Source organism: Triturus cristatus, chromosome 1_1 (genome assembly GCF_964204655.1).
Source record: "Triturus cristatus chromosome 1_1, aTriCri1.1, whole genome shotgun sequence".
In the NCBI taxonomy this organism is placed as follows: domain Eukaryota; kingdom Metazoa; phylum Chordata; class Amphibia; order Caudata; family Salamandridae; genus Triturus; species Triturus cristatus.
In genome coordinates this window covers 106,071,690-106,098,005 of record NC_140579.1, presented here as the reverse complement: position 1 = coordinate 106,098,005, position 26,316 = coordinate 106,071,690, and the positions used below count along the sequence as shown (strand labels likewise).

General features: G+C 48.5%; 1 protein-coding gene across 1 annotated transcript in view; it reads left to right on the top strand.

The window, feature by feature from the left end:
• Positions 1–839: 839 nt before the first annotated feature.
• The window catches only part of LOC146869662 (uncharacterized), a 35,264-nt gene continuing 9,787 nt past the window's right edge, over positions 840–26,316 (top strand). The window contains exon 1 of the mRNA XM_085609892.1: positions 840–1,074. Within this exon, the coding sequence (XP_085466018.1) occupies positions 1,023–1,074 (52 nt within the window). The 5' untranslated portion in view covers positions 840–1,022. The remainder of the gene's footprint in view (positions 1,075–26,316) is intronic.

Sequence of the window (26,316 nt, the reverse complement as noted above, 5' to 3'; positions counted from 1 at the left end):
GTCTCTCCCCCACCCCGTGTGTCTCTTCTCTCCCTGACACGCACAGCTGTTGAAGGCCTTGGAGTCTATGTGGGAGATGTCCAGAGACGCACTGTGTGAGATGGCTCACCTATCTACCTTGTCTCTCCCCCACCCCGTGTGTCTCTTCTCTCTCCCTGACACGCACAGCTGGTGAAGGCCTTGGAGTCTATGTGAGAGATGTCCAGTGACGCACTGTGTGAGATGGCTCACCTCTCTCTCCGTCTCTCTGTCTCTCTCTGTCTCTCTCTGTCTCTGTCTCTGTCTCTGTCTCTCTCTCTCTCTCTCTCTCTCTCTCTCTCTCTCTCTCTCTCTCTCTCTCTCCACAGCTGGTGAAGGCCTCGGAGTCTAGGTGGGAGATGTCGAAGTGAAGCACTGTGTGAGATGGCTCACCTGTCTACCATGTCTCTGTCTTCCCCCCACATCGTATGTCTCTTCTCTCTGTCGCTCTCTCTTTATCCCTCCCATACGCCCCATCTATCTTTCTCTCACTCGCTGTCTCTTTCTCTCACTGTTCTTCTAAAGGCCCTGGAGCAGTGTCCAATGACACATTGTGTGAGCTGAGACAGCGCACCGGACTCTTTCCCTCTTGGTTACACTATTGACTATGTGTCTTTCTCTCCCTTCCCCCTGCTAAAAGCAGCAGAGAGGAAAATGGAAGCGTCCAATGACGCACTGTGTGAGATGAAGCTACTCACCTGGCTCGCGCATCCCTCGGGGCTCCAGTGTTCCCGACGCCTCCCCGATCCTGTACAAATTCCCACACGTCAGGTTTGTGGGGCGGCCCGTGCCGCCCAGCCCTTGGGCGGTAGTAGGGTGGGAACGGCTATAAAAGCGCTGTGCGGGGTGGGCTCCTCGAACTTCTGGAGAAGCGCTGTGTGGAGGATACCGTCCCTGCCCAGCCAGTACCTTCCACAGAGCCCCTCAGCCGAGACCCGGTCAATCAGCGGCGCCGGACTCTGACCCAGCCCGTCCAACCTTCTTCTGTCCAAGACATAAAGGCCATGGCGAGGTGGCAGCTGGTGGCCCTGGTAGCAGCACTCTGCGTCTGCCTCGGTAAGGCCTGGGTAGTTGTGGGTGGGCGACAGTGGGGTGGCACCCAGGACTGGAGTATGGGGCTGTGGCCCTGTCCGAAAGGTCTCAGGGGTGGGGGAGGGTGGCCGCTGGTGTCTGAGGCCACCAGTAGGCCGGACGTGTGGGTCCCTGGGCCCCTCACACTTGCTTGGAATCCTTTGTATAAGAAACAGCATCGAATGCAAGAGGTTAACCCCCGAGAAGATTTCACCCAGGGTGGAGTCGAGAGGAATGCCAGACCTCAAGAGCTGGCTCTTCGGATGACACCCAGCACTCAACAGAGCCCCCCCCCCCTCTCCCCCACCACCTCCTAGCGCCTTGAGACCATCGCGGACGAGTTTACCAACTTTACCAACTTTACCATACCAACCCTGACTGATTGAGTCTAGGCCGCTGCCCCCTAGGTGGCACATAGGGCGAACCCTTCACCGTGGCCCTGGTTCAACTAGTGAAGCTCAGAATGTCGTGAGGGCAGCTGTTTGAGGATGTTTTGAGGGTGGGCACTCTTACGAGCAGGGGCGGTGCAGCACTGAGGCCGGGGTCGTACAGCGCCTAGAGCGCTCACTCAACCCCATGCCAGAGAGGTTGGCACCTGTGAGCCTGTCTGAAGCATGGCTGCTAGGCTGTGCCAAGCCTGCTCCAAGTAAGAAAGACCAACGAGGCTGCTTGTAAGTATGTGGATTAACAAATCTTCAGCACAAACAGCAGACCTCGGAGTGACAGCACCCTCAGGAGGCTGACACAGAATATCTCGCTAGTGAGAACGGTGTCAGGGCTCCAATATCCACCTAGACACCTCCTTAGCCAGGTAAGCACCGGATCCAGAGATCTGTCTGTAACCTAAAGGCCACCCGTGCCCTAGCAGTGCTTGCCATATGAGAGATAGGTGCTTAGACTACTCTGCTTCTGTGAGCAAGGGAAGCTTGTTTCGCTACTACCCTGATGTGTTTGTTCTGTGAGGAAGTAAAACATGCTGCTGCTGCTGCCTAAGGTGGTTGTATACTATGGGGAAAGATTGCACTGCTGCTCTAGCTGTACCTGTCCTCTGAATGAGGGATGCTTGCACTGCTGCTCTAGCTGTACCTGTCCTCTGAAGGAGGGATGCTTGCACTGCTGCTCTAGCTGCACCTGTCCTCTGAAGGAGGGATGCTTGCACTGCTGCTCTAGCTGTACCTGTCCTCTGAAGGAGGGATGCTTGCACTGCTGCTCTAGCTGCACCTGTCCTCTGAAGGAGGGATGCTTGCACTGCTGCTCTAGCTGTACCTGTCCTCTGAAGGAGGGATGCTTGCACTGCTGCTCTAGCTGCACCTGTCCTCTGAAGGAGGGATGCTTGCACTGCTGCTCTGCTGTACCTGTCCTCTGAAGGAGGGATGCTTGCACTGCTGCTCTAGCTGTACCTGTCCTCTGAAGGAGGGATGCTTGCACTGCTGCTCTAGCTGTACCTGTCCTCTGAAGGAGGGATGCTTGCACTGCTGCTCTGCTGTACCTGTCCTCTGAAGGAGGGATGCTTGCACTGCTGCTCTAGCTGCACCTGTCCTCTGAAGGAGGGAAGCTTGCACTGCTGCTGCACTAGCTGTACCTGTCCTGCGAAGGAGGGAAGCTTGTGCTGCTACTGCTGCTCTAGCTGTACCTGTCCTCTGATGAAGGGAATCTTTCACTGTCGCTGCCCTAAATGTACCTGTCCTCCAAAGGAGGGAAGCTTGCACTTCTGCCCCGGCTGCATTTGTCTTGTGAAAGAGCGAGGCTTGCACTGCTACTGCCCTAGCTGTACCTGTCCTCTGAAGGAGAGAAGCTTGCACTGCTGCACTAGCCGTACCTGTTCTCTGATGGAGGGAAGCTTGTGTTGAAGCCCCGGCTGTACCTGTCCTCTGAAAGAGCAAAGCTCGCACTGCTGCTCCATCTGTAGCTGTTCTCTGAAGGAGGGAACCTTGTACTGCTGCTCTGGGTGTACCTGTCCTCTGAAAGAGAGGAGCTTGCACTACAGCCCTGGCTGTACTTGTTCGCTGAAGGAGAGAAGCTTGCACTGCTGCCTCCCTGGCTGTACTTGTCCTCTGATGGAGGGAATCTTGCACTGTTGCCCTGGCTGTACCTGTTCTCTGATGGAGGGAAGATTTCACTGCTCTCCTGTCCAGGCTGTACCTGTCCTCTGAAGGAGTGAAGCTTGCACTGTTGCCCTGGCTGCACCGGTCCTCTGATGGAGCGAAGCTTGCACTGTTGCCCTGGCTGCACCTGTCCTCTGAAGGAGGGAAGCTTGCACTGCTGGCCTTGCTGAACCTGTCCTCTGAAGGAGGGAAGCTTGTGTTGCTGCTGCTCTAGCTGCACCTGTCCGCTGAAGGATGGAAACTTGTACTTCTACCCTTGGCTGCACCTTTCCTCTGAAGAAGGGAAGCGTGGACTGTTTCTGTCTAAGGAGTACCTGTTCCATGAACAAGGGGGGTTTCCACTAGTGTACATCAAGGCTTGAAGCACTAACTCTGTAGCCTGGGAAATTTCAGGATCTTGCCTTACCCTCAGTAATGGCTGTGTTATCTCCATACTGAACACTCAGGGTCTGTCCCTACTCTCATGGCTTTGCTATCCACATACTGAACACTCAGGGTCTGTCCCTACTCTCATGGCTTTGCTATCCACATACTGAACACTCAGGGTCTGTCCCTACTCTCATGGCTTTGCTATCCACATACTGAACACTCAGGGTCTGTCCCTACTCTCATGGCTTTGCTATCCACATACTGAACACTCAGGGTCTGTCCCTACTCTCATGGCTTTGCTATCCACATACTGAACACTCAGGGTCTGTCCCTACTTCCATGGCTTTGCTATCCACATACTGAACTCTCAGGATCTGTCGCTGCTCTCTGCAATAGCTTTGCTATCCACATACTGAACACTCAGGGTCTGTCACTACTCTCATGGCTGTGCTATCCACATACTGAACACTCAGGGTCTGTCCCTACTCTCATGGCTTTGCTATCCACATACTGAACACTCAGGGCCTGTCCCTATTCTCATGGCTTTGCTATCCACATACTGAACTCGCAGGATCTGTCGCTACTCTCTGCAATGGCTGTGCTATCCACATACTGAACACTCAGGGTCTGTCCCTACTCTCATGGCTTTGCTATCCACATACTGAACACTCAGGGTCTGTCCCTACTCTCATGGCTTTGCTATCCACATACTGAACACTCAGGATCTGTCCCTACTCTCATGGCTGTGCTATCCACATACTGAACTCTCAGGATCTGTCGCTACTCTCTGCAATGGCTGTGCTATCCACATACTGAACACTCAGGGTCTGTCCCTACTCTCATGGCTTTGCTATCCACATACTGAACACTCAGGGCCTGTCCCTACTCTCATGGCTGTGCTATCCACATACTGAACTCTCAGGATCTGTCGCTACTCTCTGCAATGGCTGTGCTATCCACATACTGAACACTCAGGGTCTGTCCCTACTCTCATGGCTTTGCTATCCACATACTGAACTCTCAGGATCTGTCGCTACTCTCTGCAATGGCTGTGCTATCCACATACTGAACACTCAGGGTCTGTCCCTACTCTCATGGCTTTGCTATCCACATACTGAACACTCAGGGCCTGTCCCTACTCTCATGGCTTTGCTATCCATATACTGAACACTCAGGGTCTGTTGCTGCTCTCTGCAATGGCTGTGCTATCCACATACTGAACACTCAGGGTCTGTCCCTACTCTCATGGCTTTGCTATCCACATACTGAACACTCAGGGCCTGTCCCTACTCTCATGGCTTTGCTATCCACATACTGAACACTCAGGGCCTGTCCCTATTCTCATGGCTTTGCTATCCACATACTGAACACTCAGGGTCTGTCCCTATTCTCATGGCTTTGCTATCCACATACTGAACACTCAGGGTCTGTCCCTATTCTCATGGCTTTGCTATCCACATACTGAACTCGCAGGATCTGTCGCTACTCTCTGCAATGGCTGTGCTATCCACATACTGAACACTCAGGGCCTGTCCCTACTCTCATGGCTTTGCTATCCACATACTGAACACTCAGGGTCTGTCCTTACTCTCATGGCTTTGCTATCCACATACTTTCACTTTCAAAAGCTTTATTCGACAGTATGTCTTAAAAGCACATTAGTACATAAAATACAACACAATAAATATCATAGACTATATACAAACTTTAAAAAACCATTAAATCCAATTAATTACTGTCGAAAATGTAATTAAAACAATAATATCAGCTAAAGAATTTGCTGGGTATAAAAGAGGTGTCTTAGTTCATGGAAGATACTAGCTGACAACAGGTTGGGTGAGCGTTCGACTACGTATTATCCAGGACCAACTTGAAAACTTTGCCACTGCCACCGCTATATAAGGTGAACAATCGGAACTCAGTATCCTTAATGCTTCTTTGTAATTTCGAGTTGCCAACCTGAGACAAATGGGTCTAAGCCACCTACGGCGGGGGGCAGCATAGAGAGGACATACAAAAAGCACATGAGCTACAGATTCAGGCATATCTAAACAGTTATGACATCTGTCATCCTTGGTTCGGGACCAATTACTTGTGAATGCCTTAACTGAAAGGGAGCCTACTCTAAATTGAAAATATAGCTTCCGATCTTGCGACCTCTCAATGATGTCCCAGTATAATTCACATTTTGGGCGTAGTTTGTGATCCAGAAACCTACCAGTTAGATTCGTTGTCAAATTAATTCTATAAGATTCTGTCTGGACCATTTCCCAATATTTTTCTTTTATATATTTTTTTGTTGGGAAAGTTGATACGTCCGGCTTATTCCATAAGATACTCAGGTCTAACTTTAGCAAAAGAGACCTAATTTCCTTTAACCACTGGATTTTATGGAATTGGTCAGCCAGGATAACATCCTTCAGACCCCGGGCGTAGTGCATTAATTCTGGGGTCGTCCAGATGCGTCTCCAGTACAGCAATGGACGCAGTCTGGCTAGGTCAGATATGTTCTTTCTGCCCAAATCCAACAAAAGCGGAGCAGTTGGAGTACTTTGGGGGACTCCTACCAATTTACGCAGAAAAGTATTCTCTGCTCTTACCAGGCTATTCAAATTGGTAAAGCCCCAAAGTTCAGATCCATAGAGAGCTGTATTAACAACTTTCATATTATATACCTCAAGGGCAGGAGTAATTGGCCTAGTTAAGGAGGACCTATGTTTAAGAGATAAAGCACCTGCAAGCTGATGAAATTTTAACAAGGGCATGTCCAAATGTCGATTCCATCCCACATTCGTTTGTAGCATAAGTCCAAGATAAACAAAGGAATCAACCTGCTCAAGAGGTGTACCGTTGAGCAAGATTTTACCCTTGAAAGAATTGGCCTGATTCAATGACATGAACTTTGTCTTTGGGATGTTGATCTCAAGACCGCGCTGGTGGCAGAACTCCCCAAATGCATTAACGGCCTTCTGTAGGCCGCTCGGGGTTCGCGAGACAATTAAGGTGTCGTCCGCAAACATGAGAACAGGCACGCGGGCTCCAGCCAATATAGGGGCATCAGTGGGGGAGCTACTAAGATGTTCCACTATTCCGTTTATATATAGGGAAAACAGGGTGGGGGCCAGAACACACCCCTGACGAACACCACGCTCGACAGGGAATGGCTCTGTGACCTCACCCTGGGCCCCCCATCTAATTCTCGCGTAGTTGTTCTCATGCAGGCGGACAAGCAAGGTCAGAAGATCAGGCGGCATCCCCTGGTTGGCAAGAACAGACCAAAGTTTACAACATGGGACTAAATCAAAGGCCGTTTTTAAGTCTACAAACACTGCATAAAGTGTCCCCTTAGAAATCAGCACATTTCTCCAATATAACAAAATAAAGAAGAAAATTTGGTCGATCGAACTAGTGCATGGACGAAATCCAGCCTGGAAAGGGGATAAAATATCTTGATCATCAATCCACATTTGTATTTTACTCTGGATCAGACGACCAACCAGTTTTTGGGCTGAATCTATGAGGCTGATAGGCCTGTAGTTATTTGGTAATGATTTGTCCCCCTTTTTAAAAACAGGGATGATCTCAGCTCCCTTCCATGAAGATGGAATGGGGGCTCCCCAGGCCACTGAATTTGCTAACAGTGCAAAATACTGGCACCATGAGGGCCTGTCACTCAGGAAGATGTCAGCTGGAATGCCATACATACCTGGGGCTCTACCTCTGGTAACACAGTCTAATGCCCTGTCTACATCATCATCTGTAAACAAATTATATTGAAAAAGAATAGTAGGTGGGGGATTACTAACTGATAACAGCTGATTACGAGCATATTGTGGTTTGAAAAATTGCAACCATGATTGCTGGGGTACATTATTTTGTGGGGAGTCCCCTTGTCCATCCCTATCCCATTTTATAATATTCCAAAATTGTTTGGAATCTTTAAAAGCACATGCCGATTTCAGATCCTGCCATCTGTCCTCATCCCACTGTCTTTTTGCCGCCTTTTGGACTGATCTATAAAAACCCCTTGCCTCACGTACTCTCGTAGGGTTCTTAGCCTTTACTTCTTTGCTCAATGTTGACCTTGTATCCTTACAGGATTTATTGTACCATTTAGCTGTAAACGTTTTAAAGTTTCTGTTTCCCCTGGGGCAGGCCTTCTGGAAAAATGTCTTAAGTCTAGAAAATAAGTTTTCATGGGCCTCTAGCATTATACAAGGAAAATCCTGTCTATCAATTTGGGTATTTATTTTCATTAGTGCCTTTGTAACTTCATTCTTAAGTGCAGCCATCTGGACAGGGTTCACTGCTATTTTATCCCATTTAACATGGCGCAAATTATTAGTAGCTACAATATCCAAAGTCGAAGTTACTCCAACTTTAGGCTCTGCTTTATCCCCAGTTGGGACATTAAAAGATGAACAAAGAGGGCTGTGGTCACTTTCTAACCGTGGTTTAACGGCCATATCAACCAATCTATGCCAGAATCTAATGTCCACAAGTAGGTAGTCAATCCGACTACTGTTCCGCCCGTTATCAAAGGTACATGCACCATGTTGATCAGAGGGGGTTCTCCCATTAGCTGCTCGAAGTCCTCTTTCGAGACACATAGATTTTAACTGAATTGCTGCAGCTGACCATCTTTTGATGGCCGGGAGATCAATCTTAGGGATACCCCATCTATTGTCCTCTTCGGCAGAAATATCCTGGTCTTCTTGGCCGAGTGGTTCATAGGTAGTGTTGAAATCACCCCCCACTATTGGGACAAACTGTACAGGGAGATCCTCTAATTGAGTGTCAAGAGCTGTGACAACCTCTGAGACACGCCCTCCTGGTTGGCCTCTGGCATAGACATTGAAAACGGCCAGTTTGTTGCCGTCAGGCCATTCAAGTCTAACTGCCAGAATGTCATTTGTCAGGACTCTGACCTTCTGTGCCTTACAACTGAGGGCCTGGCGAATCCATATCACCAGGCCTCCAGCAGGTCGTCCTTTTAGGCTTCTAACAGCAGGGACAAAAAAGTTGATGTAGCCTACTCGAAAAACCGCATCTATCGACCAGGATTCCTGAAAAAGGATAATGTCATACTGGTCTATAAATGAGCACCATTCCAAAGATGAAATCTTGTTGCCAATTCCAGCAAGATTCCATGAGATAAGGGATAATCCACCCTTTCTGGATTGAGGGATGTTCAATTTAGGAAAATTATTTTTTGGACCTCCCAAAATCACATCTTGTCCCTCTATACAATGCTCAACCTCTAGTTCAAAAAAAGGGTGAGGGTTTAGAATTGTGCCATGAGTTACAAAATAACTTTCTACGCTCCTTGGATCCAGACTCCTGGTTGTTTTTAAATGATTGTTATAGGAAGTCCCTGTGATCTTTTTTGATTCCACCGGGATACATGTAAGTAAGGTTAGACCAGAATGGTCACCCTCATTAGGTGGAAAATGGTTGTTCAATTGAGTCTCCCTATGTGAGCTACTAAAAGCATTATGGCCTGGATTCAACAGTCAGTCACAGGCCTCCATGTCTGTCAATGCCCCAAAGCGATTCCTCAAGTTAATTCCATCAAGAGGAGATGGTAAACCCCCTTTCACTATTGGGCAAGTATGGGTAGGCATTAGGCAGGGCCTAAAAGTACGCCGCTTACACCATGATAGATCATAAAAAAATTCTAGAGTTAGTGGAATTATGGCCGAGCTCCTAAATTGAGGGGGGAATAGATTCGCTAGGACTATCAACAATGTTTGGGGATTAGAAAAGTTTACAACTATACAGTCACCCCCAAATCTCTTCTTACTCGTACCCAGCCAAGGTACCCTTCTGGCCATTATAATATCCTTGGCTAGTTGTTGTTTTCCCCTGTCGGAGATCCGCATATTATTGGATAACCAATGGAAGACTTTGTCGATTAAATTACTTGTGAGTTCTTCTTTACCTTGGCTTAAACAAGGAACATTTGCTAGAACAAGTACTAGGGGCGTGGCCTCGCGAATGAGCTGGAATGCTTCTCTATCTAAAGGGGGCGAATGATGAACACACCGAGCATCCGGACTAGTAATAAGATTAGGAAATGTAACCCCCTTACCCGATTTTACTGGGGCCCTGGTGCTCAAAACACCTTTGGAGCCTAGAGTTTTTTCCTTCAAATTAGAATCAACAACCCCAATTAGGGTGACAATCTGACTCAGAGGTTGAGGATGAAGTGTAACTGAGGTTCTTGAGATAGGAAGCTGGATCAATGGCTCCAAGGGCGGTAGTTCACAATGAACTAAAGGGGGATTAGGTAAGTCATTCACCACACAACTCCTTTCTATACCAATCATTTTTTCCTCTAAGGAGGATATCCTAGCTATGATCGGAACCAGGATACGGTCTAGTTTCCCTTTAAATACAGCCTAGAGAGAATCCATTTGATCCTCCAAAGGAAGGCTAGGGGTGTTGAGTTTGGCTATTTTACGCCTAGACTTTTGTGACCCTAGCCCCTTTGGAGGAGCAACCTTGCTTGGTGGCCCCACCCCTCCAGCCCTGGTACAATGTCTTTTCTTTTGGGCGGGAGTGGGAGTGATGCTAGGAGTAATATCATCTATCAAGTCTGTTATGGAGGAACTAGGGGACTGATCGTAAGTATTCGTATCGTTTTCTATTAAATCCCTTGGAAAATCAGGCACTGTGGGCTCCAACTGGGACTCTATTCCCTCTGGTTCTTCATGAACCAGCGCGATGGCGGATGACCCTGTGTCCAGAGAAAGTCTTCTTTCAGTTCTTTCAATTTCGTCATTGAGCATACTGGATACTTTCACCAGATAGGAGTCCAATTTAGCTACGCCCCCTCCATTGACGTTGGCACCTTTTATGTTCCTTTACACCATCCTCCCGACAAAGATATCAATTGCAAATAATACAGTACCTTTAGTAGATGGATCTTAGGGGGGTGGCCCAGCCCAGCCACCTTCGGCCTCGGACGGCCCGCCCTTAGCCCGGGCTTAGCCCGGCGCCGCCCGCGCGCGGTCCCTCGTCGTGGGGGCTCTCCTCTGGTTTAATGCGCCTCCGGGCGCGGAAGAGGTGTGAGCGGCTTCCTGCCGCGAAGGAAACTGGGAAGTGTAGTCCTCACTGCGGCCGCGCAGATATGCAGATACGGCGGCAGCGGCAGGGGAGATAGGCGCCAGGAGGATAGACCAGGAACGTGTGGCAAGGTATGACGATAGGCACAGCAGACAGCAAACAGAGCCCCCGCTCCACCGGGGCTCTCCTCTGGTTTAATGCACCTCCGGGCGCGGAAGAGGCGTGAGCAGCTTCCTGCCGCGAAGGAAACTGGGAAGTGTAGTCCTCACTGCGGCCGCGCAGATATGCAGATACGGCGGCAGCGGCAGGGGAGATAGGCGCCAGGAGGATAGACCAGGAACGTGTGGCAAGGTATGACAATAGGCACAGCAGACAGCAAACAGAGCCCCGCTCCACCGGGGCTCTCCTCTGGTTTAATGCGCCTCCGGGCGCGGAAGAGGCGTGAGCGGCTTCTTGCCGTGAAGGAAACTGGGAAGTGTAGTCCTCACTGCGGCCGCGCAGATATGCAGATACGGCGGCAGCGGCAGGGGAGATAGGCGCCAGGAGGATAGACCAGGAACGTGTGGCAAGGTATGACGATAGGCACAGCAGACAGCAAACAGAGCCCCCCATACTGAACACTCAGGGTCTGTCCCTATTCTCATGGGTTTGCTATTCACATACTGAACACTCAGGGTCTGTCACTACTCTCATGGCTGTGCTATCCACATACTGAACTCTCAGGATCTGTCGCTACTCTCTGCAATGGCTGTGCTATCCATATACTGAACACTCAGGGTCTGTTGCTACTCTCTGCAATGGCTGTGCTATCCACATACTGAACACTCAGGGTCTATCCCTACTCTCATGGCTTTGCTATCCACATACTGAACTCTCAGGATCTGTCGCTACTCTCTGCAATGGCTGTGCTAGCCACATACTGAACACTCAGGGTCTGTCCTTACTCTCATGGCTTTGCTATCCACATACTGAACTCTCAGGATCTGTCGCTACTCTCTGCAATGGCTGTGCTAGCCACATACTGAACACTCAGGGTCTGTCCTTACTCTCATGGCTTTGCTATCCACATACTGAACTCTCAGGATATGTCGCTGCTCTCTGCAATGGCTGTGCTATCCACTCCCCCCACCCCCAAAGAAAATGCTGTTATCGTTCTTGCAATGGTAGTGTGCACTTCCTTTACCCTTGGTTGAAAAGCAAAATAGTACTGACGATTATAGTAATAGTAGCAAAATTGAAAAAGATGCTTGTATCCCATTTGCTTGTAGACATTACTATGCCCAACAAAAGCGGGGGGTACCGATGCACAAACTGACCAAGTGGTCAACGGAGCGCAGTGCCTCGACTCACGTGGTCGAGCCTGCCTGCCGGCATGCTTCTTCACGCCGCAAGGAGAAGTACCTGCCATACAACCCCACTGTGTACAGCGCTTTTACTTTGTAACCAGATTAAGGCTCTATAAGCTGCATGCACACACTCAGTCTTATATGCAAAAGGTCTGACTGACAAGGAGGTCAGAGATGGCTCTGTCACTCTGCTGATGACAATTCACATGCCCAAGGTGGCTCTTTGTTCCCTGGGTCCCCGTCAACAAACCCTTATTCTTGGGCGGTTGTCCAAAGGATATGTACAGACGACCAATGACCATGCAACAGCTCCGCAGATCTTTCTTCTAAAGGAAGCTGTCTGTCCTGCCCCCCCATACACAAGACTTTGTGCTGCCTTGATGGAAGAAGGAAGTGGGCACGTGAATCCCAACACTGCATGTGTTTGGAGTAGGGAGTATGAAAGAGTAAATACTTTTTTGTCTTGCAAACGTTCTGTAATTCTTGTGAATAATATACGTCTGTAGTGGTCTGTCTGTGAACTTGCTCATTAGCAGTGAACTACTGTGTCCCTTTTAATTTGTTTTGAGACAAAAATAGATCACCCTCGAACTGTCACACCATAGTGGCAGGTCACCACGCCTCGGTCCACTTCTCAGACTTGGGAAGATGTCCTTCGATGGGGTCTCACCATGAGCGCGTCATGGCCAAGGTTTGTAAACATGATGACGAGGTAGACTACCACTGTCGAAGTCCCTGGAAACAACTCTTCTCTGACCTGGAAACTCTTAGGGATAAGAAAGAAGCACTTCCGGGGGAGAAGGGTCCCCTACACCCAGTTGTGACCGTCTGTGCCTTGCTCCCAGTTGGTTCTCCTTGAGAGAAATCTTCATAAGTTTAAATGTTCTCTTATGTTATTCCTCAGTCCCCTTGCCCACACTTCCTGCTAGTCATGTAAGCCTGGGGTAATCAGTTCTGCCATCCAGCCTTCTCACCAATGGCACTCTTGCCTACTGTGAGAAGTTGGCCTGGTATATGATGCTCACTAGTTAAAGTGATCACCTTGTACCATGCCAAGCAACCCTTATGGTGTGGTTGTAAGTCAACCTTTTCGGACTAGCTGCCCTAGTGGTAGCGTAGGCTAAGCAGTCTTTGAGGCTAAACTCGTGAAGCGTGTTAAGCCAGCTGTTTTACCAAATGCAACCCCCTTTTATACCAATGAAAGGACACCACACAGATATATATTCAAAATATATATGTATTTATTTCTCAAAGTGACCCCTAGTCTCTTTATGAGCACAGGAGCACAAATCGTCAAACAAGATTATCACAGAATACACAGAAGTTGCACTTTATATGGATAGGCCCTGGTGGCCACTCAAACCATATACTAAAATAGTGGTATAAGTACCACGAACAGAAAAGGGAAAAGGCCTAGGGCCTCTAGAATCGCTGGGCCTACAAGGAGCTAACGTCAGTTAGTGACCAGGAGGTCCACGGGTGGCGTGTGCAGAGCAAATAGTCACACGCGTGCTCCCATAGGTTTCAATGGGTGCGTAAAAAGTACAAAGTTACTGCAAAGGAGATCTTCCGGGTTGACTAGGAACTTAAGATTTGGAACACAGGCACTAGAGATGTATTACTACACATGGGCACCGGAGTACCAGCTTTACCTCACCCACAGGAAGCGGGTGCATAGGCCTCAAAGTGCGTCGGGTTTCTTCTATCTGTTCCGTGGAGCTTGAAGACAAAGATGCTGCAGGCGGTCGGTCCGGGAGAGATGCAGTGGATCCAAGAGTGGATCGGAGATGTTGAAGACCTGTAAGCAGAGGGGACAGTGTTCACAGTCACTAGCCAGTGACCAGCGTGGCACCAGGTGGGTACCAGGCGATGTCGGGTGCAAACAGGTGATGAGGGGTAGCTTGTCTCCGCAGCCACGTGGTCCCTGAAGGTCGACGACGTCCAGGAGTCGGCTCACGAGCTGTCCCACGCAGGCTCTCGCTGTCGGCGGTGTCGGCGACTTGATCGAAGCAAACAAGCCTTGGCAAAAGCAATTGCAGGAGGATTCGGAAATCAGCTGTTGGTTCTGACCAGCAAGGTCAGATGGATTGCTCCTTTGGAGGGGAGCAAGGGCCAGTCTGGAGCAACCAGACCAGCGGTGTTTGTCGTAGATTTCGTCGCCAAGATGGCCACTAGCCAGCGGGCCAGCAACCGGTTAGGCGCGTCGAGTGGCAAAATGCAGAAGGGCCCCACGCAGATCGTGGAGATGCTGGAGGGCTCACCTTTGGTGCAGATGCTGCTCGAGGGTTGGGCTTCTCAGGACCCAAAGCACAACTTGGAGGGAGCCTCGGTTGTTGCACTGGTCAGCTTGTCGTAGTCGTTCCAAGATGGCTGGCTCCACGTGTCTCGGTGCCTCCACGGGTCTCCTCTTTTCAGGGACTGTGGATCGGGCGGTGAGAGGTCTGGAGGTCCAGGTCTTGTCAGTCTCTGGGCTCGGGCTCCGGCGGGAGGCGGCGGCAAAGCAGACGGTGATTCGCTGGATGGTGCTTGCGTTAGCAAGGTGGTCACTCCCTGACCACAGGGGAGATTTTCTTCAGTCTTCTGTGCAGCAGAATGTCGAAGTTCCCGTCTTCTTCTTAGTTTCAAGTTGATTCCAGGATGTCTAAAGTCTTAGGACACAGCTCCTACCTTTATTCGGATTCTAGGGGCCGGACTACCTGCTAGGTCCCTCCCTAAGGGTGGGACCAGGAAGGGGGGTGGTTACACCCCCAATCCTTTGTCCAGCTCGCCCCAGGCCCGGGACTGGTGTGCCCCAGGACCGGTTTGAACTGGCATATGCACCGAGGCTCCTTGTGAGCCACAGGCATGTCTGGTTTCTTTCAAGCCCTACCTGACCAATACACAAAATCCTGTCTGGGGTGGTGCACGCACCTCCCCTGGCAGGAAACCCTTTGTCCACACCTCCCAAGCTGGAAGGACTCCCAGCAGCAGGAGGGCAGACTTGTGTCTGTGGTGGCAGCATCCATTTTGTGGAGCTGAGGCTATGTCTGATTTTACCCGGGTTTCAGGTACTGTACATGTCGTGTCCCTCTAGAAGGGTGGAATGCTAACCCCGTCGCCAGAATTGGCGAGGGGTTAGTATTCCAATTCGTATGACACCTTACTCGACATGTTTTGATAAAGCCAAACCAAAGATAGCATTTAACCGCGAGGTTCATAATGCACTTAAGAGTATATGGTATGACGATATCTGGAAACAGTAGAAGGAAGTTGTTCCGACCACTGCAGACAGGCTCAGCTCATGCCAGAGCACCATCTCACATGGAACCAAGCACTCTGCCTTCAGGATTGTTAAGGCCTGCCATAGGAGTGACTTAGAGGTTACCAGGTGTCCCATTTAAGGTTAGGTATAGGTATACTACACCTAAGTAAGAGGTGATTACACCAACTTACCCCAGCTGAGTGATCAGCCAGTTGTGTCAGATTGTTAGGCCAAGCCTGGGGTGGCATAATACATGCTGCAGCCCCTGGCAGGCCTTGGGTACACCAATGCCCTGGGTACCTAGTGTACACTGGTACAGGGGCTGACAGGGTGATCCACTTCCAATTGGTTATGCACCTAGGGTGCATAGTTTTAATTTAGTAGAGAGAACAGCAGGCTGGGGGTCTGATTGGCAGGCCCACAGCCTCAATATGTCAAAAACCAGTGAAGCAAAAAGCAAAAATTTGGGGTGACCATAGGATAGCAGACCCTACTCTCCTACACCTACCATAAGGGTTGGTTCTTCCTTGCCCTTCTCACCTTCAATCCCAGACCTAGTTGGCACCCTAAGGGTCACATTGGCTATGTCCCAGATGAAATGTTGGACTCTCCTTCCCACATCTCTAAATTATCTTCTCTTGTCATTAAGCTGGTTCTCTTAGCTGCTTTGGGCCTTGGTCTGTTGCACTCCCAGGCCTGCCTGTGCTTTTTCTCGCATTGCCCCAGCCTTTGTTTTCTTTGTCTCGCCTGAAAACGCCAGGCTCTTTCCCCTTACACCGTGGAGTCCCTCAAGCATCTGGCTTTGGTTCCCCCAGTTTCTCTTTTCACCCTCTTCCTCTCACTGATAGCTTTTGCCTCTGGGACGTCAGGTCACTTCCCCTCCTCCTTTTCTAAGTCTGTCAGAAACCTATATACTTGTTCTCTCTTCCTCCAGTGATTGGGTGACATCTGGCCTTCAGCTCTTTCTAAACAAGCTGTTTTTTTATCCTTGCTTGCCCTTGCCTGCCCAGCCTCTTCTCCACGGACCACTCCCATGCCGTCGCTGGTCTTCATCAGCACAGAATCTTGCACCATTTTGGATTCTGCTGTTTCCGCCTCCATACTAGGGTGGTACCAATTAATCGCTGTACAACATACGAGGAACTGCCAACTGGCCCAGGTCCACAGAATGATGTTTAACCAGTCCTGCGTTTTCTTCCAACAGCACTAAGCATGCCAGGACTTGCTGTGTAATCCGGCCTCAGGCGGATCTCGAACGCCATACTTTTTGAGTTACTATCATTGTGTGCATGCTGAAAAAAACCCATCTTGGAGACATTCGCCCTTTAAAGTGAAAACCTGCACTTGATTTATGGGGACAGCCAGATTTATGGACAGACACTTGCCTCGGACCATTGTTTCTCTGCTGGAGGTCAGGAGCCTGCAGCTATTTGATATAACTGGGTTTTGAGGCACAGGTTGCCAGTGTGGAAGGAAGAGAGGCATCTCTTTAACACTGCGGCTTCTGGACTCTGTCCCTTCCTCCAAAACTTTGGTGCTAGGGTCTGCTTAGCCAGGGAAGGAATGTAGCCTGACCTGTTGTCTCCTGCCACACAACAGATGTGTGTTGCAATGGGCAACAGGTGAGATCATATCGCACCAGCGGGTCAGTGGTCTCTCATACATCACATCTTGTATAGAAGTGCACGACGGGCCATTTTCTCTCCCACTCTCTCTGCCACCTTGAAATGTATATTTATATGTCATACATTCCAAGATGGCCGCCGCGATTCATGCACACCAATGACAGCCATCTTTGAATAGGGTTCTTAAAAAATAATAATAATATCCACATTTGTAAAGCGCGAACACTCACCCGTAAGGGTCTCTAGGCGCTAGGGGCCGTCAGGAAAATTAAGCAAGCTATTGCCCAGAGTCACATGGTGCTGGGTTAATCTGCCGCCGGCGCCGGGGATCGAACAGTGATCCCCAGATTCCGGAGTCCGTCGCCCTGGCCGCGGCGCCACACCTCTTCCCGTAAGTTGTAACAAAATCCATACAAGGGTGCTGCAACAGATGCGTACATGCCATATGTCCAGATCAATGAGGGAGACAGAAGCAGAGATGCATTTTCCTACGATTATGAGCGTACATGACATATTCACGGTGGCCAACCAAGTGGCAAAGCCAATAAGCTTCCAGGCAGATACTTATTATTGCCAATGATTGTTCTGTTTTTTAAACCCGAGGTAGGCATTTTATTTTCGTTCTAAACTCATGGTGGGAAAGCAATTTTTGTTTTATTTTTGTCATTTGCTTCCTGGCATAATAGTCTTTCTTATATGTCTATGGAGAGAGTAGGATCAGGACAACGGAGTTCCTGGTATTTTTCCTGCTAAAGACAAATACTCTTATGTAAAGAGCATGACAATTAATGTCATAAACCTAAGAGTCCTTCCATTAACTCTATAATATTCACCCCCCACATACATCTAATAGTATTTCTGTGATGCCCACCCACGCTGGGAGGAGAGCCAGGGTACCTGCGTCAACATAGCATGCGACGTCCCCTTATGTATCTTATGTAAATAGACCGTGGCTCACTGTTTACACCTAATAGTCATTCTAGATGTATAGGAGGAGTCACACCAATGTGCAACTAATAGTTGTACTAAGTCTATGGAAAGAGGAGGATATTGGGAGATTTCTCATTAGAATGGTATCGCTTGAAGCCTACAGAGCTGGGGCAGAGTCAGTTTGGTATATTATCTGTAGATCACTATAAACCTACAGATAACATATCCCATATATATGTATTCTCAATCCAGCACTCTTTAACGTCTATATGTCACCCCTGATTAGTCTGATATTGTCCTTTAACATCGAGACCATCTCATACGCAGACAATGCGCGGCTGATCTTGGTCTTAGATTTAAAAAAATACCACACTGGCTGAGAAAAACCTCTGTCAATGTCTCACAGCAGTCTTTTACTTGATGAAAACAAATAACTTAAAATGTAACTCAGAAAAAACTGAAATCTTGTCACTAGGGAGAACGAACATCTTCTCCCCTAGCCTACGGTGTCCCTCTGACATTCCCCCTCCCCCATACAGTAGCAGTAGCCAGGAATCTGGGGGTAGAGTTTGACTCCGCACTTTCCTTCCACCATCAATCCCTAGCAGTGGCTGGAACCTGCTTCCATCTGATAAGGTCACTTAAAAAGCTCTCCTACCTACTTCCCTGCACGACTAGACAGGCAGTCGCAATGGCCCTAATCACCTACAGATTGGATTACGGCAACAGCCTTTATGCAAGAACTAATAAGTCGGTCCTTCATAGACTACAGATGGTACAACATGCTGCGGCCCGACTAGTACTAAAATGGCCCAGGAGTTCATCCGCATCTGCTGCACTGGAAGCACTGCAACGGCGACCCAGCCACAAAAGAATCTTGTTTAAGATCCTGATAATTACCTTTAGAATCTTTCATTCCTCAGGCCCGCATTACTTTCGGCCTAGGTTTGCACACTATGTGCCACACCGTACTCTCAGATTGTCTAACGCAAAACGATTAAACCCCCTTTTTTCAGATGTGTCTCAAAATGGGGGAAATCAATCGCAGTGATAGGGACTAAGGCCTGGAACCAACTGCCCGATCACCTATGTTTCATTCAGTCAGAAACCCTTTTCGGGAAGACTCTGACAACCTGGCTTTTTACGGCCCCTAGCACTCTACGCAAAGCACTCATCTGATTCCCTTTCCAGTCTCAGCCACCCTGCATGTTAGGGATCCGCTTAGCGCCATGATGCTCCTCTGAGTAAAAACTGCGCTCTACAAATACCGTATAACATAACATAACAGAGCTTCCTATAGCACTTTCTATAGCACCTTTCCAGTCCCGTGTAAGTTGTGTGGAGCAGCGCAGTTGTCGCCGTGGCTTATGCTCTTAAGAGTTTGGCATCCCCTGTGCTTGTAGTGGTTTTTACGCAGAAAGTATTTTTTAAATGTTTTTAACAGCAGAAGTATTGTTTTTTAATAGATCAACTGACTTTATTTAAAGATGTTTACCTTGTACTCGTTTGTTGCTTATATGAATTGTCATTACATATAACGCTTGTAATTAATTATGCACAATATAATAATAGTAATAATGCGGGTAAAATACCAATCGCACTGATCTCTCGAGTCACTGGGTAAAGGGTCATTTGAGCGGGGTGAAGCCCCACTTGAGTAATGCACGTGAACCAGTAAACCAGAGATGACCCTGGCTTGCACCATCGCACTCATTGCCTCTCCTCGCTCACCCTTAGATGCGATTGTATCAGAGAAGCCAGTGTGTGAGCAGCATTCGGAATGAGCTTCCATCTCATCCCAGAGAGGCCAAAGAGTGAATGTGTGGCTCATTTGCTCCAGTTATCGAGCTCTCAAGTTTTCCCCTGTCATGTGGGAGATGTCAGCCAGGCCTGGTTTCACAACCTTCCTTGCTTTGCGTTTTGCTACTCGTGGTTCTGCATGTGTACACTGCAAAGGTATCACCTCCACTTAATTGAGAATTCAGGACTACATGTACCAGGATGCAAAGTAAACCTAGCACTAAATGAAGTACTAGCACTGGGCAGATTGCCCTGTGGCACGTGGGCAGGGGGGCAAGCAGCTCTTCAGGGGGACCCCAGTCAGTGCAAGATATTAGAGGCACGGGGGCCTCTCATCACATTCTGCGAGGGAGAGGGGGGGGCTATCATTTTGCGTTACGCCACTGACACCTCGCAATCTCCCTTCACAGAGCTGGCACGGGGGAATGGTTCCCGGTTCTTACCACCGCCCCGCCCCGCACCCCACCTTTACTCCTGCCCCAGGCCCCCGTGCACGTGAGACGCCGAGCCATAGGGTGCGGCCCGGCCAGGGAAGAGTTTCACCTGTTCGGCTTGCGCCAGAGGCATGTGACTGAAGGGACAAATGAAACATCATTAAAAAACAAGAGCAAACCACGCCTGGGAAATAAACAGATGGAGGCGAACCACGGATGTGAGAAGCGCAGGCGCAGGCGCAGGCGCAGTGTGAAACACCGGGAAAGGGTTCGTTAATACGGAAGATTTCAATTGAGGCGGATGCTCGTTTCTGAATTCAAAGGCTCATTTTATTGGCTGGGTAATGATGAAAGTCTGTGCTAGCTGAACTGGAATTTAAAATGATTTCCTGCAGACTGGCCTCCACAACAGTGGCTGAACCCACCCATAAAGGGGTCTATCTTTAATCAAACTAAGGGGCATTTGTACGAGGAAGTGGCGGAGTGAGGCGTTAGCCGTCATGAGAAACGCAAGGCTGCACCATATTTACAAGGATATGGTGCAGCCCTGCGCTTCCCCCTGCGCTGGCGCTGCACTTACCAGTGTAGCGCCAACGCAGGCCCTCTTGCACCAGAGTGCAAGGGTGTCTGCGTGCAGGGGAGGATTGTTTATGTGCATGAAGGTGCCCCTTCCTGCACAGACACAATCCTGAAAACCCATTTTGTCACTTGTAGGGGTGCTGCTTAATGCAGCACAAATGGAAGTTACAAAATGTCATTTTTTTAAGGATTGTTTATGTGTAGGAAGGGGCACCTTCCTGACCATAAACGATCCAAGGCTTTTTGTACAAGGCAGCACACATGGAAAAAGCAAAAACGAGGAGAAATAAAGCATTTCTCCTCGTTTCACCAACTTAAGACCAGGTTTTCCCTGGTCTTAATTTTGTCGCTGCCTCCTATTCACGCTGCCCTTGTAAATAGGGGGCAGTGTCAAAAATCAATGGGTGTTGCGGTGGAACGCCCACCGCAACACCCACTGTCCACCCCTTTCACGCTAAGTGTAGCGTGAAAGGGGGCCTTCTTTGCAAGGCAGCGTTAAGCCACGTTAAGCGACTTAATGCTGCCTTGTAAATAAGGCAAGGCCACTATCGCCACAGGAATGTCACTAAAAGTGATGTTCCATTGGCGACAGGGGCTTGTACATAGGACCCTCAGTCTACGTAATCGTGATGAAAGTTGTAAGCGCTAAATCAACTGCGCTACCTTCCAGATATTTCAGAGAGCAGGTGGCATGCATCTCTCTCTCTCTCTAGGGGGTTCAAGCCACTCAGCAGCCCTACGCGACATGCCACTGGGGGTCAAACTAGCGTCGTTCAGTTTACATGCTGGAGATCTTTACAGTAAACGCTCAACCTACTGAGCAATCTTCAGCTGGACACATTTTATGAAATGAAGGTAGAGTGCCGATCTCTGCCGCAGGCGCGTAAACCGCCGAGTTATCTCACGACCGTGGGCCCGTGAATAGCCGCACGCCAATAACTCCGAGCACGCGAGAGAGTGGCAGGTCCTGAGAATGTACGGGGCACTGCCTGGGGGCATTTTGTATCTTGGGGTTTCCAGAAGAATTTTGTCTTCACTCAGTAGGCTTCTCAGCTGCCAGGCAATTTGAGAAAATTAGAGAGGTAGATCGGAGAGTTAATTTGGACTGTGTTGTAGGCTAGATATCTCAGTTTGAATGTTATTCTAGACTCACTGACAAGCCAATGTAAATAGATGAGGCTTGCAGTGGCATTTTCGGAGCTAAGTGAAAATTGGCCAAGAGGAGCTTAGAGGCGTTTTGAGTATAAGGAGGTTTAATCGAGTTTCTCCTTCCATTTCCGAACGTACACATTGCTTATTAAACTTGCAAGACTTATTGGCACCTCGGGCTGTTCAATCCTCCGCAGTAAAAGTATCTAATCCAGAGGTTCCTACACTTGTTTCACGTCTAGAAAAACAACAGATGCTGATGAGACTTGATGGAATGATGAATTTTTTTTTAATATTTCAAATATCTAGGAACTGCCATGTGATATGTGTTTTTGGTGTGACACTAAAGAATGGGCGACAGGGAGCAGTTTAGGAAAAATTAGGTCCAGCACTGTTGCTCCCAAGAACTAACATGTAATCACTGTGTGGTAACTGTTCCTAGAGTTAAGGTACATAACCTATTTGAGAAAAGGAGGAAAGAAAAGGAAGTCTCTATATGTGGATCTTTTTAGGAGACGCCACAGTTGTGCCGGGTATTACTCTGCTGCTCCTAGTACCCATGTGTGACTGCGAGTGTGCGTGTTGGTCCAACACGCACACTCACAGTCACACACGGGTACTAGTAGCAGCAGAGTAATACCCTGCCCTCTATGTTATTTGTTACTAGAGGTGCCCCAACGCCCTTGTATAATTCTTTTATCCTTCCCCCCCCGGACCAACGAATAAAATCATCCTCACGGTACTGGTGGGGTAATTTTAACACCCTAGCACCAATCCTTTTAGGCCCCCACACCCGCATGCACAACTGCGGCGTCTCCTAAAAAGATTTCCAACAAAGAGCCCTCTCGCGAGGCCCATGGGGTACAGCAGCGCCACCCCCACGAGTAGCAATGCCCGATGATGAAGCATGACACTTGCAAGGGTGTGTGAGGGCACTAATTCTTAAAGGAGATATTCCCCCAGTTCCATCCATTGGGAACCACATACAGAGACTTCCTTTTCTTTCCTTCTCTCTTGCCAACATAACCAAATAGGTTATGTCCCTTAACTCTAGGAACAGTTACCACATAGTGATTACATATGTGTTTTTGGCCCTTTGATGACAGATTTTGCCCTGATGAAGTTTCTGTAAGGAACGAAACGTGTTGGCAAGGCCGATTCCTGTTTTATTTTTAGAAAATTGAGTCTATCGAATAAAGCATTCAAATATTGAATGAAGATTGGTTTCGCCATAATTTGTGAATCCAAGGAGAATTATTGATTATCTCTTCTCTCCTGATGTTTCACTGATTGCTGAGGACTTATAGTCAATTTTGAAGTTTTGAGTATGTCACCCTACTAAAATACTTTATTCTGAGACATTCAGGTCTTAATGTTTACAAGTACAGAATGGAGCAAGGTCAAGCAGTGATGAGGTTTTTAAGGTATATTTAGGGTGTTCTGGACATCTCCTAGCGCCATGAAACCTAAGTCCATGCCCTGACCAGTTATGTTACCATCAGTCATTTGGCCAACAGGGGACAGACTGACGCTGTTATGCTGCCCGCGTAGCGGATCATCAACCGCTTTGAGGACTGCTATTATTGAAGGATTTGTCTTCAATGACAAATACTCGCTTCTATAGATGGGCTTAATACCATATGTAGGTACAGACCACCATATTGAACATTTGTGATTCACTGGTCAGTGCGACAGCACCGCTTGTAATTAACAATAAACTCCAGAGTTCCTCATCACTGTCTTCATACACGTCCCGGTGTATCATCAACACAGTAACAGTGCTCAGCTACCCATGGAGTGCCAGCCTTCACTCTCACTTGGGTACCCGGCTGGGTGCCCTTGTGAGTATCTCGTTTTCCTTTTTCTCCTTCACCCACTGTTGGCACATACACCTCACGCGACTGTGCATTCTACCCGTCAGATGTCCCTAAATCCATAGGTCCTGATGAGACCCTAGATCACGCATAGGGTCGAAACGTCATTGACAACAGAAGAAAGCGAACCATTAACATGGCGTATTATTGTATATAGCTGCTGTATATTGTGTATTGAGTTGCTAAATGATCGACTTGTTTTAATACCTTGGAAACCTTGTAAAATAGTGTCACAATTATGTCACCAATATTTTAGGTTCCTGTTTCTCACTGGGGACACTGCGCACATTTTTCTTTTTCATTATATATAGAATTTTGTTTGTAAAATATAAAATATGATTGTATCAAACTAAAACTATAGGTGTATGTGGTTACTTCGCCCTCTGACATCATTTTAACTCTTCCATTGCGATTGTGCACCTTATTATCTAAATATGATTCTATTATTCCAATATTATTATTGTTTCTGACAATAACCATCAGTTGTATGGCACCCATCTACCATTTGTGGGGCACACTAGTTATTTAGAATCGCACTACCCTTTCCACACAGTTGTGGAATTTTGACCAATCGGTTGTGCTAGTAAAGGTTTGTTTGTCCAGTCCTTTGTGTAATCATTTTTATATTGTATGAAAATAAAATGTGAGACGGGGGCTTTCTGGTGCGCTGTGTGCATGGTTGGATTCCACAGTGGTCAAAGGCAATCCTTTTCCCGGGCCGAGTAGAGCGTACAGCTGCGATGCAATGGTGTACTGGGAGAGTGTAGCATGTTTAAGGCCACATGTTCTAACCCGTTCCAAGACGGCGGCTGGAATGTGCAGCCTATCTGATACTTGCAATGATGTTTTCGCCATTTTGTGTGCCAGGAGCTCGCTCAGACTTGTTCTACTGGGGCAGGGCGAATGATACGTGTATCTTGGAAGTGTGTGTTCTATCAAGAAGGCAATGCTCATGTGACCCTGCCTCGTGTTCTGTGGCTTTGTAGGGTGGAAGGCGAAAGTACTAAGTGATAGGCAGCTCTATGGTACACCAGGGTTGTGCTTGGTGCGGAAGCTTGTGTCTGGTGTTTCTTACTTGCTGTTGCGCCTTTGTGGTTGGTTGGTGGTGGAAGGCTGCATGCCGCCTGGCTGTTATAGGTATACGTTTGAGGCTGGCCAAATGTGTACTGCTGGGTATCAATAACAGAATATACTTATGCAATACAGCTGCACAAAGGTAAATCAGTGCCCTGTGTAAGGAAAGAGCCGCCCATGAGCTATCAGCCCTTTCACATTCGGGCAAGGCCGTCGGGCCAGGGAGGTCTGTGCTGAGATAACTTCCACTGGGTATACTTGTTCTATGCACAGCGGCCACGCTGTGCTTTGCCTCACGGGGGCGCTCAGGCACGTAGGTGCAGTCAGAGTGGGTGTATCCAGATCACAAGGTTCAGTCGGGTCAGAATAGGGAATTGGGGTGACACTTCGCGATTAGCGGAAATCAGGCTGGGGTTGCGGTTCGTGGGAGGGGGTGGTGGGGAGGTGAGTCTGTTCTTCGCCCTACGGTTTAAACAGTAGCAATGGTAAACTAGGCTAAACTAGTAGCGATTGTGTGTGCTTAGTTCTGTTAAGGAGCAGTTTGGGGCTTATATGTCGACATAGGGGTTGGGACCGTTAGCACAAAGACCCCCAACTTGTCCCCTTCCATTGGCCCTCATTGGTACTCATTTGGACATCTCCACTTGGACAACCAAAAGTTCCCTACAACTTCTGGTTCCCTAGTAGGGACACAACCAAAAGTTCCCTACAACTTCTGGTTCCCTAGTAGGGAGCCAACCAAAAGTTCTCTACAACTTCTGGTTCCCCAGTAGGGTGCCAATAACACCTCGTTCTGCGTGTTTCCATTATTTATACAAATGTAAAGTATGCACCATAGTCTGCACTCTCGCTTCAAAGGCCCATCACCAGGCCAGGAGGCGCCACTGCTGGCACCAGCAGAGGGCGCTAGATCCTAGCATCAGGGGCGTAACACAGGCCCCCGCAGCCCCCGCGATGCGGGGGGCCCAAGCTCCAGGGGGCACCCCTCAGCACCGCACTCTTGCCGGAGAGCTCTTGATTGAGCTCGGAGGGGACCCCTTACGTTCCTTGCAGGGAGACCCCCTCAATGTTCGTTACGCCAGCGCCAGTGCCTAGCGTAGAAAGGGGCCAGCTAAATAACCCTCACCCCGCTAGGAGGGAGCGTCTGGAATGTCCCACTCGTCTGGATAGCTGGAGGAGGGCTGGTCGAATTCTGTTTTTAAACCCTTTGGTAGACAAGTGAGAAACTTCGGTAAATTCTGTCTGATTTCTTTGGTTTCACATCCACCTCCCTGAATTAATAAAAAGACGGAATAACATTAGAATATCCCGCGTTGCAAGAATTCCTTCTTCCGCGCACCGGGGAGCACTGCCAGGGATCAGACAATATCATTAGTAATGAGGGGTAACATGTACATTTCTCCACGAAGAGGAGATTTTTTTTTAAATTATAAATGTGTGAGGGAGATTTTGGACACCTGCTGGGCAAGTGAAAGAAGGAACGCGTTCAAAGCCAATGTTCAAAGGTGTCCCATTAATGGCACATTAGGGGGCGGAAAGACAACAGTGCGGGAGAATTTGAGTTTTATTTGCAGCTGTCTCTCCCGACCTATTTCTGTTCTTCCTTCCGTTTTTGCATAATTTGAGCATCACT